Consider the following 16,626-nt stretch of genomic DNA (forward strand, 5'->3'; position numbering starts at 1 on the left):
TGTGGTTGTGTTCTCTTAGCGCACCTCTTATACTCATCTCCGTCGAGGCTGAGTTCTGCACTAAACTCTTCCTCTTGGCACCATAAGACAGCTGCAAGCACTGTAGGGACCCAAAACGTGAGGGTGGCCCTGGTGCTCTCTGCCAGGTTATAGAGCATTGGCTGGGTCTGTGTTTGAGAAGGTAGAGGTCAAGGTAAATAGGGGTAAGTTAGATAGACAGCTTTCCTTCTTTACCGCTTCCTTTCTGCTAGCCTCTGGCTCCACTCCTGGCCTTGTACCACAGACAAACCCCTCTGAGTGTGCCCCCAGAGCTGGCTCACATCTTTTAAACAGGACTTAACTGTTCAGGACAAATAAGTTTTTTTTTTTAAGAAAATGAGTGGATTGGGCATAATGGAATAAAACCTTTTTAGTTGTGGAACATTCTACATTTGTAGAATTTGCATTTGCAGATTTGCTAACCAGGAGCCTTGCTATCTGAGGGACTTCCTACTTGGTGAAGAGAAATCATGCTTCCTCAGGAAGGTTTCTGTCCTGTCTAAATTCAACTGGTTTTCATAGTCTTCTTTGTCACTCTTTTACAGCTACAACCTCATCATCTTCTATAAATTTACTTCATTCTTTCTGAAGGTTTTTGTTTTTTGGGGGTGGGAAGTGTGGATGGGGTCCTGGGGATCAAACCCAGGGCCACATGTATGTTAAGCATTTATTCCACCACTAAGCTACAATCTCACCCTTTCCTGAGTTTTAAGGTCCCTTGGTATCTGCAGGGCATTACTCCCAGAAGCCCCACATACAGCAAAAAATGTGGTGGGTGCTCAACTCCCTAGTACTCTGGTGTTCTGTGTACTTCAAGTCATCTATAGATTCTTTACAATATAATATAGATGCTCTGTAAGGGAATAATGACCTGACAGATTCTGTATGTGTTCAGTACAGATGCAGTATTTTTCCTGAATGTTTTCCATCCAGGTTGATGAATCTGAAAATGCAGAACCTTTTAGATACTGGGGACCAGCCATGTTTGTTTTGTAGTGTTTGCTTCTAGTTTTGTTTTTAATTCTGAGATTTAAAAAGTGTCTGCAATTTGATTATGGAGATGTTCCCCAAGGCAGCTGGTCCCTTGCTGAATAGCGAATTGCCTCCACAATGGCGTACAACCACTGCTTTGTTTCACTGTAATGTTTTGGTCAGGAGTTTGAGAAGGGCTCGTGTGGGTGGTTCTTTGTAGGGTCTCTAGTGGTTGTGGTGAGCTATCAGCTAGGGCTGCTTTCTTAGGAGGTGGGCCATCTAGGTTGGCTCACTTGTGTGATTAGCAGTTGATGCTGGTTGTCAGCTGAAACTTAGTGGGGTTGACGGCTGCAGGAACTGAGTATGCCCTCTCCAGCATGGTGGATTCAGAGCAGCTGGACTTCGTAGGTGGTGGTAGGCCTCTCCCAGAGAATAGGCAGAAGCTCCATTACCTTTTCTCACCTGTGCTCGCTGCTGCTGAAGATCACTGCTGGAAGGAGTGGTGAGGTCACACTGCAGAAGAGCATGTAGGCTAGGAGATGCTATTGCAGCCATTTTAGGGAAATGAGTTTCTCTGTGTGATCAGGGACTCTGTGTGCTCTAAGTTGATGGACTTTCAGTGGTTTTTGGTTTTTCAAATTTTAGGTTAGAGCATGGTACTTCTGGCTTTATTTTAAATAACTTTTAGGGCAACCATTTTATTTACACATACAGTAATACATAGTACCCTATTTTAAAATGCACGCACTGTGACAGAATTGGTACTTTTATATAAAATACCCCTCTCTGCATTAATGATTGTGTGTGTGTATGAGTCTAAAGGAACAGAAGTGGTTCTTTGAAAAGAGCACGTTTCTGCATGATGCTTCCAGGGTATGAAGTAGGAGGAGGAGCAGCGGCATGCATGTAAACAGAGAGCCATACCAGACTGAAGTTGGCCTTCTGGCTTATTGATTTCTAAGGACAAAAGCTCAGCTCTGGAGGTTTCTTTAGTATTGCTTGAGTTCAGTCAGTTCCTCAGTGGAGGTGGGGAGCTGCAGTGCTTGCTGGGATCTTGAAGCCGCCAGATGTACGATGCTCATTTTACAGACTTTACGTTCTTTGAGAGATGACCAGGTACAGCTTTTGGTAGTGCTGGTTCTGGACTGGGAGCCTAAAGCCTTCAGGAGGAGAGTTTCTGCCAGACATTTATAAGGGAATGTTTTGCAACTAAAATAGCAAACACAGTCCTCCAGTTCACTCTCTAAGATAAACAGCATGGACCTCGGCAAGGAAGAGAGCTGGGCTTCTTCCATTGATGCAAAGTGCTGGTTGATGGGGATAGAGCTCACGATGGCTTTGACAGTGAGTGCAATATAGCTGATCTTAGGAAACAGACATGTGTCTTTCAGGATTATTTACCCCACTCATCCAAATACAGGAGTGGTCAATTAGTCTCCTTTGGCAGCAGACTTTTTGCTTTGACTCCCTCCTTTAACAGGAGGCAGTGCTCCTGAAAATGATCAGTATTGGATTTGGTTGCATCTAACAAGATACCAAAGAACAGTGACTTAAAAAGATGGTGTGTTTCTCAAGTGGAATTGGGGTCATCACAAGGCTCATGATGGCTCAGGGACCTGGGTTCTTTTCTGTTTTACCACCCTGATTATAGTTTGCATCGTTAAGGTCACTCATAGTATAAAGTGACTGCTGGAGTGCCAACCTTCATGCCTGTTTCCAGGCAGGAGGAAGGAGAAGGTAAGAAAAGCACACTTAATCTGCTTAGCCTCTTTTAAGAGGCTTGTTTGGGAGCCCTGCTCAACACCCAAGTCTTACCAGCCAGAATATAGATATATAACTATAATTAGTTTTAAGAAAGACCAGAAGTTTGGGGATTTCAGTAGAACATTTGTCATCCAAATGTCATTGGGATTATAGTCCAAACAAATGGGGAGGGTGTAAATTGGCAGTGGCAGTTGCAATCTCTACCACAATCATCTCTTGAATGTTCTGGTGGGAAATGGGGACCATGTGGGATAGTCAAGTTTGTGTGCACTGTGAGAGAGGACCCTAGAGGTCCTTCAGTCTGGCCTATGGACTACAGACCTGAGCCTTCCAGTGAGGGCATTCAGCTCTGCTCTCTTCTTGTGCAGTGAGGGGACCCCAGAGCAGATTCCAGGTGGCTCATCTTGGCTGTCATTTCCAGTTCTATGTAAGATCTGGAGTTGGGTTATTTTAAGTACTCTGTGGAGTGAACCTGGGTGTGGTTTTATGATTGAGGGTCTTGGGGTCCAATGTCAGATTTGAATGTCAGTCCAATCACCTACTTGTGGGGGGCTAGGGGGGCAACTTTCTGTGTATTTGTTTCCCTGTCTGACATGAGAACTGTCAGAGTTGTGATCAATAACTTGAAATGCTCAATAAACACTACTTGCAGGCCATTTTGCAAGTGAGAAGGGTGTTTGTGGGCACATAGAGGTGTAGTGGAGCATATTAAGTAGAAGGAACCACCTCCTTAGGTGTCTTAAAATGAGCACAAAGAAATGTAACCATCTCGGGGACAATATGGTACAGGTTCCAAGCTGCGTGTTAGCACTAGCCTCATTCCTGTCCTGCCTCTGGGCCTCAGGATCCTTACCTTGTCACATGAGGGATTGGCCCATGTCATCTGAGAAACTTAAGACACAAGTCATTTCTAAGTCCATGTCTCATGGTTTCTATCTGGGTTGGAACCCCACGTTGGAAATTATTTTTGTACGCCTGAGGACACCCACTGGCTAGCTCATCTGGGACGTTCCCTTTAGCTCCAGCCTCCTAATCTGAGTGAGTCGTGTGCACAGCAGGGCACTGTCCACAATTTGGCTGCTTGATGACACATGCAAAGTCACCTTTTGCAGTGTTACTGAACAAGACCCAAGTTGAAATGCAAGCATGGTGAGCCTGTAGGGGGATAAATCTTCTGGATCTTTAATTTTGGTCACATAAAATGGATCCTGAAGCATCAGGGTCCCATCATGAAACAGACCAACTTACTAATCAAAGGAAATAGTTAACCTCTTGTTTATATTTATTTATTGCTTGCAGTATTGGGGTTTAAACTCAGGGCCTTGTACTTGCTAGGCAGGTGCTCTACCACTTGAGCCACACCTCCAGGCCTTAAAGGAAAAAAAAGAAAATTGTTGTCGGATGGGTTGGGAGCAAAATAGGGGAAGGAAGTTGCTGAAAGATGAGTAACCAGGGAACAGTCACTAGCCCTTCCTGGATGATGCTGACTTCCAGCTCCTTCCCAGTGGCATAGGGGTATTTGGTGTCCCGAAGCCTAAATTTCATATACATATATATATATATATATGTATGTGCTTATGTTTATTTCATATATACATGAAGGTAGAACACGGCTCGTATGGACAGACACATGTAAGTGTACAGAGGAATAGAAAGCATGCAGCTGCTGCATCCATGTCTCTAAGCTGGTCATGAGGCTGGAGTAGTGGTGTCCAACGCTTTACTACTCATCTCAAGCTGAGCCTTCCACTGTACTACAGGATGACCCAAACCTCCACCCCTAGGGACCTCATCCGAGATCATTGCTTGTCGTCACCTTCAATTAGTGTTTTCCTGTTCAGTTTTTCTTTTTAGTAAAAAAATTCAAACATACCTAGTAGACTAATGTAACAAACTCTTCCCTAATATAACTAGCTTCAGTGGTTACTGATGTTTTGCTTACTTTGCTTTATTTTATCCCACCTTTTCCCTTGGAATATTTTTTTTAATCCCAGATATGTTATACATGTTTTAATGTGCAGTAGAGGACATCTTAAAAAGGAAAGAACAAACTATAATGCCTTATCCAGTTAATACCAGCCATAAATATTTATGGCCATATAATATGATAATCTCAAAAGTGTCATTTTACAGAAATTGAATGAAAAAATGATGTTTGATATGCTTAAGTCTTAGTTTAACAGTTCCTCCACCAAGAATATAAAGTTGCAAAACTGGTTTGGATTGAGCAGCAAATGGCCTTATCATCCTGATTTCCTCAGTTCCCCTGAATTTTCCTTAAGCTACAATTTTTTCCTATGAAATCAGTCTCCCTTTGCCCCACTGCATGCAGGAAGACTTTACTGGTGGTGTGGCAACCTTCCTACTGCATCAGTCAACACAGATTCAGGGAAGATCGTCTGCTCTCATTGTCACTTGGCCGCTCAGTTCATTGCTATCAAGTTGGCTCATCCACTGTGCGTCCGTTGTTCTCATGTGGCACTTTTAACACTGACAGCTGTAGCCTAGAACTATAATTAGTCACAGAAAAGTAGTGATTTGGTGGAGGGGGAAGCACCCTTTTGCTTGAAATTATTTCAGATTTAAAGAATTGTTGCAGGAATAGTAGGACTTTGCATAACCTGCCCCCAAATTCTCATTTGTTAACATTTACCACATCTACATTGTGTTCTCTCAGTAGTTACACTTGTTATTTTTAATGAATCATTTGACAGTAGGTTATATGTCTTATGTCCCTCATCCTGAACACTTCAGGTGTTTCCTCAAAACAAGGCATTCTCTTGTATAACTAGTACATTGTCAAAATTAGGAAACTAAAGGTTCGATCCTATCAACACCGTGCCTCATTCATCTTTTAGCAGTTGTTTCACTGCTGTCTTTCATACGGAAAACAAAAGGTGTAGGATGTCACCTACATGTGCATGGAGTTGGCATGTTGAGTGTCCTCCACTGTGAAGCCATTCCCCAATCTATTTTTCTGTTGTTGTTTTGCAGTGCTGGAGTTTGAACTCAGGGCCTATAGTTTGAGCAACTCTACCAGCCCTTTTTTGGGAAGTTTTTTGTTGTTGTTGTTCCTCAAGATAGGGTCTTGTGAACTATTTGCACAGGCTGGCTTTGAACTGAGATCCTCCTGATCTCTGCCTCCTGAGTAGCCAGGATTACAGGCATGAGCCAATAGCACCCAGCCCAATCTGTCTTTCATACCTTGATTCTTTTTTTTTTTTTTTTAGGGTACAGGAAATGATATTTTGAGAATGTCCTCAACTTGGCTTTGGTGTTTCCTCATGATTTGATGGTGATTGTGCAATTTTGGAGGCGTGCTGCAGAAGTGATACCATGTCCTCAGTGCTTCTTATTAGAGACATGCTGTCAGTTTGAGCCATTTCTGGTATTATTTAACTACTTTTTCAAGGTGATGACTATCAGGTTTCTCCACTGTAATGATTTTTTACCTTTATGGGAGACTATGTAAATATCTAGCTCCTCATCAAACATTTTGTTCTAGTTTTAGCACCATTGATGCTTCTGCTTGAACAATTATTTCTAAGATGTTGCCAACATTCTTTTTACACTTACTAGTTAACATTCTCCTATAAGGAATAGAAATATACTTTCATACACACACACAAGCATGTTTACTCTAAACCATTATCACAGAGTGTTTTTCATGCACAAACTCTCCATTTGCAGCTAGCCTCTGTGTCCTTTTGTCCTATCTCCATCATTCTTTGAGCATTTCCTTACTTTGCCTCAGGATATTCTAGGGTCATTATTTACTTTTCCTTTCCTAGATAGGGACTTAACTATTTCTTTGAGGAGCTCTGGTTCCTTTAGTGAGGAATAGCATCTAGAAACCAAAGTCTGGGCCCAGGTGTGTTCATTCCCACAGGTTGTCATTGATTCTAGACTATCTCTACAAGACTGGGGGAGGAGGAGGCAGGGATATGTGTGTGTATGTGCAGATACAGCTATATGGCTGCATATTTGTGTATATCTCTGCATACCTACAATTCCTGCTGATGCTCCGATTCCAATACAATACCACAAGATCCACTCTTATCTCCATTCCATATCTAAACTCCCTTTTCCACAGTGGGAAACCTGGATCTCATTGTCCTCAGTATATAGTTTACCTCTGAACTGCATGAGTCCTCTTGGGTGTGGACATTTCAGAGACTTGTGTAATTTGAAAAAAACTTGTAGACAATCCATGTAGCCTGGAAATAAATACTGAAAAAAAAAAAAAAGGTATGTCATGAATCCACAGAAAAAAATGTGGGTAGTAGTAGTCTATTTAAATTATTTACTATTATAATATATGCAAACATACTATTGAAAGTTAAAATTTATCTGCCTGTCTAGCAAGCACCAGGCCCTGAATTCAAAATCCAATTCTGCCAAAAAAAAAAAGTATCCTGGTAAAAGAGTGGTGGCTCATGCCCATAATTCTGTCTACAACTTAGGAGGCAGAGATCAGGAGGATTGTGGTTTGAGGGCCAGCCAAGGCAAAAAGTGAGACCTCATCTCAATAAGCTGGGATGGTGACCCTCAGCCAAGTAGAGGAGGATCCTATTCTGAGGCTGACCCCTGGCAAAAACACAAGACCCTACCTGAATAGTAAAACAAAAAGGGCTGGCATTGAGGTTTTCACTCCATTCGGGGTCAACCAGGGCATCAAACCACAAACACATCTCTGAGGTCTATTTCCTGGGACCATTCCAGGTGCCAAGGACTGTCTTGGTCAGATCTGACTAGGAAACAAACCACTCTCGGTATTGCAAGCAGAAGAGATTTAGCATAGGGATTTGGTGTATGATGTTTTAAGCACTGAAGGAGCAAAAGAGGGAAGGTAAGGTTATTCAGAATTTTGTAACTGAAGCTAGGAAATGTGTATGAGGCTGGGCTGGAGTACAGATCATTGTCCACCAAAGTTCCTGGTGTCACAGCTGCCTGAGGGGAATCTGGGGGCCTGCACATCTAGCCTTCATCACCTGATCTTTTGTTCCGTGACATCTTGTGTCATGGAACAAGATGCTGTCAGAAATCTGAAAGAGTTACTCCCCCACTCCCTCCCATCTCCTACCAGTGCTCCCCACTGGCAGATTCTAACAGGAAGTCAGCTGGCAAGAAAGTACCAGGAGATCACACTGCAGGCACAGGATGGGGGGCTGAGAGCAAGCAAGCACACACATGAATGAACAGGTGAAACAATACCAAAGTGAAATCCAACCCAGAAGTTCCCACTGTGGGCTGGGCAGGGTGCTGGGTTCTGGGAGGCGCTGGTGAACAAAAAACAGCCCCTGCTATCCTGGAACTTAATTCACAGGGTGCAGGCTAAAATACATACATACATACATACATACATAAATGCACAAATAAATAGTAAAGACTTCACCTAAAGGCACCATTGTATGTATCTAAGGATTTTTATCTACAATATACAAAAACATCCTAAAAACAATTTTAAAAGATAGGCCATCCTAACAATATATAGGCAAAAAATAAATAAGACTTCACAAAACAGGATGGATTCCTGTGCTAGTAAATGCAGAAAGGAACTCAACTTACTAGTTGTGGAAAGGCAAATTAAAACACTCCTATCTACCAGGATGGCTACAAACAGTCTGACAACACCGCGTGCTCAGGATGCAGAGCAACCAGAAGCTCACACTGCTGCTGAGGTGCAAACCCGCCAAGCACTGCGGAAACCGTGGAGATCTCGGAGGCTGAGCTTGTGCCTGCCCTCACCACGGTTCTAGCTTTAGATGCATAGCTCAGAGGTATTAGTGCAGTCCACAGAAAGAAGTACGGAGGCGTTTATAGACGCTGTATTCACAGAAGGCCCAACCTGGAAGCAGCCAGAATAGGTAACAGCCTGTAATCCACAGTGACAGAACGAGGGATGGAAGCATAGCTCAAGCAGTAAGATCACTTGCCTGCCAAAACTGAGGCTCTGGGTTCAGGGGACTGGGATTGATGGAAAGAAGAGTACTTTGGGGGGTGTCAACTGGGGAGGGTCACCAAGAGTCCTGCAGGTTTGCTAGGAATGTTTTTTGATTTGGGTGGTGTTTACATAGGCCTGTATAATACAAAATCTCATCAATTTGTAAACAAGATTTGTGCATTTCTTAAGTGTTATGGTTTGTGTATGAAATGCCCCCCTCAAAAAAAAGGCTCATATATTGAGGGCTTGGTTCCTAGCTGGTGGCACTACTGAGAGGTTGACTGGGTCATGAGTGTGCCACTGACTTCAGGGTATGATCTATTTAGGAGGTGGGGCCTGGTTAGAGGAAGTAGGTCATGGGGACCCAGACCCTTCCTTGCTCACTCTGTTTCTTGTTGCCATAAGGTGAGTCTCTTCTTCTGTCACACACTCCTGCCCCTAATGTACGAGAACTAAACCTCTGAAACTTTGAGCCAAAATAAATCCTTTCTCCTTTTAAGTTGTTGTCTCAGGTATTTTGTCACAGCAATAAAAAGCTGACTGAACACAATTAGTATATGTTATTCCACAAAAAAAAAAAGCAGAAACGAGAAGAGACAAGATAATTTCATTAAAATACCAGTGCTAAGAAGAAATTAAGTGATAGGACAAGGGCTAGCAAGCCCTCAGCTCAAACCTCACTATAACAAAAAAAAAAAAAAAAAAAAGTGTAATGGGTAGATAGGGGGCTGACCAAGCTGAGGCCTGAATAGAAACAAGGTACCCAAATAATGAGATAATGAGTGTAGGGACTACTTTATGGGAGCAAGGACAGCAAGTGCAAAGGCCCTGAGGCAGGATCAAGGTTGAAGGAATCTGGTCAAGCCAGTGGACTGGAACATGGGTCCAGGAGGTGAGCAGAGTCAGGGGAAGTCCTTAGTTTGCTTTTTTATTCTCAGTACAGTGAGAAACCATGAAGCGTGAGAAGTAGCAGGACTTTCTGAGGGTTTGGAAGTGGGGAGTAAGGGATGATTTAACTGGTGGCAAGGACCACTAGGAGTCCATTGGGGAAGGGGTGGGAGGCTGTGGAGGCCGGGTATACTTGGTCAAGATGAGCTGAGCTGCTCATTAGCTACCCCATGGAGCTGTTGGGAGGCTATGGGGTGGGCCTGGCCTGGGCTGAAAGTGATGATGGGAGCACCGGTTGGGATTCCAAGTCGGGATCAGAGGAGAGGGCCTGGGAGAGCAGAGAGCAAGAAAGGACGTGGGTGTCGAATGACGTGGGCTTTTCTGGAAAGAGACCAGAGCAGCCAGAGGGCTTGGATCCTACTGCTTTAAAGTGCTTCTTTAACACGCTCTACCTAGTGCCTGCTCCTGGTCAGGCATGGAGGACCCAAATGTGAGGTGCGCTCAGCTCCTGCCAACTGCCTGGGCCATGGCTCCTATGCCTGGTCCTGCGCCCACCCAAGAGCCCCCGACCCCATGGCCAGAGACGTCTACATTTCCCATATTCCCTGAAGGACTCTTCTGCATTGCAAAGTGTAGAAACCCCACTTTCAGTGGCCCAGGAATAGGTGTGTGTGTGTGAGAGAGAGAGAGAGAGAGAGAGAGTGCGCAATTTCCTCTTTCCCTCTCCAAGGGTGGAGCTGCTCCTGGGTTCAGGACAGCGGGACTGTTCTGAGCTTTTGCTGTGTGTGTTTGTGTGTGCATGTGTGCCGGGGGGGGGGGGGGGGCGGGAGGACGGTGTCCCAGGAGGACAGAGTTTGCATTGATGAAAACCCTTCCCAGCTCTTTGAAGCCTCTTTGCCTGCTCTCAGCAGCTCAGTCCTCTGCGTCCTGCCTCACACTCACCAACGGCCAGGATGGCATCCTGTCTGGCCCTGCGCTTGGCGCTGCTGCTTGTCTCAGGGGTCCTGGCCCCAGTGGTGCTCACAGGTAAGGGGAAGGGGCCCTTGGCTTTGTTGCCACCAACTTCCTGGGGCTAAGAATCACGAGGACCCAGATCCCTCATGGGAGATGGGACAGCTGTCTGGGTGATCCTAGGGAACAGGTCCATGAGACCAGCCGACTGGTAGGAACTGCATGGGATGATGTCTCAGGGAACAGTTGGTGGTAGGAACGGTGGCTTCTGAAGTGGGAAGGTCACCTGGGGTGCAGGACAGGGATATTTAGCTGTCTGAGGACATGGGAGTTACTTCAGCATTCAATTATCTTGCATGATCCAGATGTGGGAGGCAGGAGGGAGACCAGACACAGAGCAAATGGCTGCTAGATAGATGAGCACAGAGCCTGTTGATTACATTCCAAACCTGCAAACCCTTCCCTGGTGGCATCTGCAAAATGTCCTAGACAATGATGACCCATCTCCCCTAGAGAATATCCCCATTTCAGGAAAAATTTCAAGAGAGGACATAGGGTCTGAGATATCTCTGCCAAAGTGAGGATGTTGGACCTAGGCTCTGGACTGAAGCCCGGGTGGCCACATCTGGGTTCTGAGAGGTCCCCAGTGGGATCCTGGGACCCTGCACAGGATGGGCTTGCTCAGGCTGGCATTGGAGCCTGGAAGACGGCATTGACTGTCACAGGCAGGCGGTACTCTTGGAAGAAAACAATCTTCCCCCATTGCCAAAGGGCATGCCAGTCAGCATGCCCTGTGCTTCAAGGCCCTGCAGCCTGGGCTTTTGGGGTGTCTGTGGATCTATGATGGAGGGAAGCGACCTGTTGTAAAAGTACAGCCTGGGGAGAGCTCTTGGGAACCCCTAACCACACACCAGGGACACATGGGTGATGGTGGTGACCTGTGAGCCTGCTGGCCTCCAATGGACACTCTAGGAAGCAGTTTGTAGCCTGACAGATTCTGGCTCTGTCCCTGCCTGGCTGTCTCTAACATCTCCCAGCCTCTCCTCATCTGTAGGAGGTGATACCCACGCCCTGCCTCCCTTGTAGGGGACTGTGAGGCCTCGCCAGCTCAGACATATGGAGCACTCAGTAAATGTTGGGGGATAATGCATTCAGTGTGCTCAGCCCCTCCACTAAGCCCAGTAGGGTCTTGGGTAGAAACACCTCCTCCCTCAGGCTGAGAAATGCTCAGCCTCCTGGAGGTGGTGGGAGGAGTGCTACTGAGCAAGCCTGAAGTGTCCCTAAAATAGGAGGAAGTGACCTACAGGGCAGGGAGGCATCTTCCATCACCTAGGTCTCTGGGTGACATCTGTAGAGCTCCCTCACCTTGGTTAATCCACTTCTTCTGCCTACCCTGCAGCGTGGGCCTCCTAGTGGCTCATGTCCAGGTCCCTGCCACCTCTTCAGGCCGAGCCTCTGGCCAGAGGCCCTGGTCAGATGGTGCATACACAACGTGGGTGGGTGCAAAGCACCACTACAGGGTGCTTTGGGGACAGCCAGGACCTCACCTGTCCTCACCTCCCTTTTCCTTCCACATGTCCTACCATGAGCAGGCAGGCCCAGGGTAGGGTGACAGGGTGTGCCATCTTGGTCCAGAGTCTCAGGGGTTCAGGCTGCTATTTTGGTTATTCTGGAAGGGAGGGCATCTGGGAGGCTCTCAGAACCAGCCCTGGGCTAGAAGCTCTGAACAGGTGTGCACAGGTTCCTGCCTTTCTTTCTCCTGGGCTTCGGAACTGAAGCAGGCAGGAGGGGAAGGAGCGGCCTACCACCCTCCCTGCCAGGGGCCAGTGACCACACCGCTGAGGAGGGGGAGCAGGCCAGGTTGAGCAGGCAGGAAGCCAGACTGGGGATGAAAAGGCCCTTCATGGCTGCACAAAGGCGTCTGTGAGCACGGGTACCTGGCCTTGGGGCCCTGTGGTCAGGCTTAGTGTTGAATAAACTTATTTACCGAAAGGCAGAGCAGCTGGGGTGCCCAGGCCTGTTGCAGGACCACCAGGCCCCCGCCTGCCCTGCTTGCCTTGGTCAGAGTGTGGGTCTCCCTCCTCTATGGCCAAGGCAGAGACAGCCTTCTCTGGGGTAATCTGCCTCCGCCTTTCCCATCCTACTTTCTGTCATTTAGCTTCCTCCCTCCACACTTTGTCCTCTGCTGCCGCCGTCCTCTCCCTCATCTGTCATCTTTATTCCTCTTCCTGCAGGCAAGCTAGCTCAGTCACTTCTGTTCCTGGCTCCCCAGGATGGATCTATGGCGGGGGGGCGGGGGGAATGTTGGTGTTTTCCAGTTTTTTTCTTATACTGTAAATTTGGAAAACACAGAGCAATGCAGATGAAGACAAGAAAGCACCTTGGGCCCCGCCTTGCAGCTGCACCTCCTTGACTGGTGGGCTGGGGGCAAGTTTAACCCATGGCTTGGGCTGCAGACACCACCCAGACTGGTTGGGCCTGCTATCCAGAAGCCCTGGGATGGCTCCTTGGCCAAATGCCTGACACTGGAAGTGAGCTTTGACCAGCAGTGGTGGGACAGGGAGGTGCCTGCCTGCCTGTCTGTCTTGGGCGTGTGGTGAGCAAGCAGGGAGCCAGTGGTTTGTCCATTTCTCAGGGCAGACAGGGAGTCTAGAAACCCCAGACCTCAGGGCCTGCCAAGTAGGAGGCACCCCCTGCCTACTGCCTCCAGTTCTGGGAACTAGAGGCCAGTCCATCTGGGCCCTGGGGTCTTTCAAGGGGGCTTCAAGGCCACAGACTCTTGTCCTCCCTGGCTGGGTCACTTCCCCCTCTCACAGGGTGGAAGGCTGGCCTGAATGGTGCCAGACAGCAAGACTCCCATTCAGCACTGGACCCAGGAGGGGGAGGGCTCCCGAGTGGGCAGCATTGGCTTTTAAGGGCCAGGGGTGTTTTCTGAAAAGGGTTCCAGTTTGGACAAGCCCTGGGGACTATGACAGTGGTCCCTGCTTGCAAAGTTGAGCCTCAAAACTGACCTAGCCTAGGGTTGGGCCTGGGGAGCCAGGGACCTGGTAGTGTAAGTTCACAGAAAAGTTGCAAAAAAAAAAAAAAAATAGAACTTTAGTGCAGCCTTTACCTAGATTCGCCAGTTACCCACATTTTGCCTCATGCTCCCCTAGCCCCAAATGATTTGGCCCTTTTGTTGAATTATTTTAAAGTTACAGACATCACACCTCTTTGCCCCTGAACTCTGGAGGACATTCTCTTTTTGTGGGAGTTGGAGGCGGTCCCGGAGTTTGAACTCAGGGCCTCATGCTTGCTAGGAAGGCGCTCTACCACTTGAACCATTCTACCAGCCTCTTTTGTGAAGTTTTTTTTTTTTTTTCTTTTTCGGGATAGGTTCTCCAAACTATTTGCCCCAGCTAGCTTTGAATTGTGGTCCTCCTAATCTTTGCCTCCCAGATAGTGAGGATAACAGGCATAAGCCACCAGAGCCTGGCAGCAACAACATTCCCCTACTCAACAGGAGTGTGGCATCAAAACCAGGAAATGCATGTTGTATTGTTCTGAGTAAGTCCCAGGTCTATCCAGATTTCACCAGTGGACCCCAAAGTCTTTTACGGTAGACCCCTCCCCTCTCCTGTCCAGGAACATATCTTCATTTACTTGTCTGGGACAGGTCCTTCGCCTTCCTTTGTCTTTCCTGGCCATGGCATTTATGAAGGGCCCAGTTATTTTGAGACCGGCCATGAGTCCGGGTTTGACCGGGTTTGCTCTTCTTTGTCCCCGGTGGGCCCCCCCAGCAGGAACACCCCAGAAGTCAGGTCTTTGTGTCTTCTCTGAACAAGCTTGCCTCAGCATAGGACCACCCAGGAGGGAGCATCCAGGGACAGGGCCTGCAGGCATGAAGGGGCCCCAGGGACCTGCAGTGCAGCTGGCCACAGCTGAAGCTTCCCTGGAGGTTTCTGGGGTAGCAGAGCTGTTATAGTATCACACATGGCTTCGGATACCCCAAGCCCAGCTCCATGTCACAAGCAGCAGGAGTTAATGTGATAGTGTGTTGGGACATGCTGTCCACTAAGCCTGTTCTAGGGACCTGCTTGGGGCTGAGTGTTCCTGGGTCACAGTTTCCATCACAGTTGAGATGAGGGCACTGGCAGACCCTGAATCCAACAAACAGCCATGTTGGGTGGTCAGGCTACAAGGCGATCATCCTGGTCTTGACCCTCCCTGGGTTTCTGGGCCTCCTGTCTGGGTGGTGCTGAGGGGCTCCACGGGCCAGGTTCCTTGACAGTGGCGGAAGCAGGGCTGGCTGGGACTGAGGGCAGGTGGTCTCTCATCCACCCTGTGATTCCTTCAGGATAGAGGCTACCTCCTTCCGGCTCTCGGGGTTCCCTGGGTCCCCCAAATATGCTGACTCCACAAGCACAGGGCTCTTTCCACATAGGTGTGCAGGACTGGTGTGCTGAGTCCTGGCTTGAGTGCGGTGTCGGAGCCCCCCTTAGCTGGCCACCCCTCTTCACCCCCCACCTCCTGCAGGCAGCAATGTGCTGCTTCAGTTCCCAGTCATAGAAGCCTGGGGCAGCTGTCCTGCAGTTGCACGGCCGTCTGGTTTAGGGCCAAGGAGGAGATTCCAGCTGCTGGTGCTCTCCACAAAGTGCACACACAGCACACACAGATAGGAGGGGCCAAGCAGCTAGCCAGGGTCTTAGGGTTTGGGCCCAGTGTCCATCCTTCCACTACCCCAAGCTCTGCCAGCTCAGGGCTGTCTGCTTCTGAGGCCCGTTTAGGTCTCTTTGCTTCCCCTCTCCTTGTCTTCCCAAGGGCTGCAGGAGGGACTTGGACTTCCGGTCTTGGGAGTAAAATTTCCAGGTGTCTCACCTGTGGAACATGAGAGCTCATGTAGTGGTGAGCTTGAGTCCCACACATGGCACCCCTCAGTTGGTTCACCTAGATAAGGCGGCGACATCCCTGTTGGCCCTGCCACCTTGGTCCCACCTCATGTCCTTGGCCTTGCAGCTGAGGGTCCACAGGAGGCCGACCCCACCCTGTGGAATGAGCCTGCCGAGCTGCCTTCGGGAGAAGGCCCCGTGGAGAGCACCAGCTCCAGCCAGGAGCCTGCGGCCACCGGTCAGCCCATCCCCACCTCCGAGCCCGGCCCAGAGGACAGCACCGCGCGGGAGCGACTGGACCAGGGCGGCGGTAAGAGCTCCGCGGCAGGCAGGGGCAGTGGGTGTGGGGAGAGTAGAACGGAGGGGAGGGCGGGGAGGGTCGGCTGATGGTGGAGGCCCGAGAGGTGACAAGGTCCTCTGTCTCGCTAGGTTCGCTGGGGCCCGGCGCCATCGCGGCCATCGTGATCGCTGCCCTGCTGGCCACTTGCGTGGTGCTGGCGCTCGTGGTCGTCGCGCTGAGAAAGTTTTCCGCTTCTTGAAGCAAATAAAGGAGCCGCGCCTGCCCGCGGCGCGACTCGCTTCACACCCCGTGCGCCCATGTGTCTGCGCGTGCGTCCGTGCGTGAGCGTGAGCGCGCGTGCAGCAGTGCCAGGGGGAGCCGCGTGTAGGGTGATGAGGCGGGGGTGGGGGTGGGGGTGGGGGAGAGGGGGGCTGGAGCTGCGCAACACGTGCGCGTGTGGCCACGTGTGCCAGGTCCTCGCGCGTGGGGTGCCAGTGAGTACACGCAGGGCTGTGCATCTGCTTTCTGCGCCCTGGCACCTGGTGGCAGAGCGCACGTGTACCCGTGCTCTCAGCAGCCCGGGTCTTGTCTCCACCGCACCCCTGGGTCTGTCCCCACCCTGCCCCTGTCCACCTGGTCACTTGGTCAGGAAGGATCTGAGAATAGGAAAGCGGAAAGCTGCGAGGGTGGGCGAACAGGATGGAGCTGGCCTCTGGTCATCACCCTGCTGGGACCTGGTGGAGGTGGGCGTTGGGCACCCAGCTAGGGGTCAGGTTATTTGGGGGGGTTGAGGGAATGGTGGCATCTTTTGACCTTGACTTGGGCTGGAGAGGCCCTGTCTTCCTTCAGAGTCCCAGAGCTGGGACTGGGAGGAGGGTATACTCTCTGTTCCAGGGAGCCCCAGGAGTGGACAAGTGGAG

At 49.1% G+C, this 16,626-nt stretch overlaps 1 protein-coding gene across 1 annotated transcript; it reads left to right on the top strand.

Moving 5' to 3' along the window:
* Positions 1-10,431: 10,431 nt before the first annotated feature.
* Snorc (secondary ossification center associated regulator of chondrocyte maturation) lies at positions 10,432-16,008 on the top strand. Its single transcript, XM_020155703.2, has 3 exons — positions 10,432-10,633; positions 15,554-15,736; positions 15,856-16,008. The coding sequence occupies exons 1-3, from the start codon at positions 10,561-10,563 to the stop codon at positions 15,963-15,965; spliced, it is 366 nt and encodes a 121-aa protein (XP_020011292.1). The 5' UTR covers positions 10,432-10,560; the 3' UTR covers positions 15,966-16,008.
* Positions 16,009-16,626: the final 618 nt, after the last annotated feature.

Source organism: Castor canadensis, chromosome 4, assembly GCF_047511655.1.
Source record: "Castor canadensis chromosome 4, mCasCan1.hap1v2, whole genome shotgun sequence".
Lineage (NCBI taxonomy): Eukaryota > Metazoa > Chordata > Mammalia > Rodentia > Castoridae > Castor > Castor canadensis.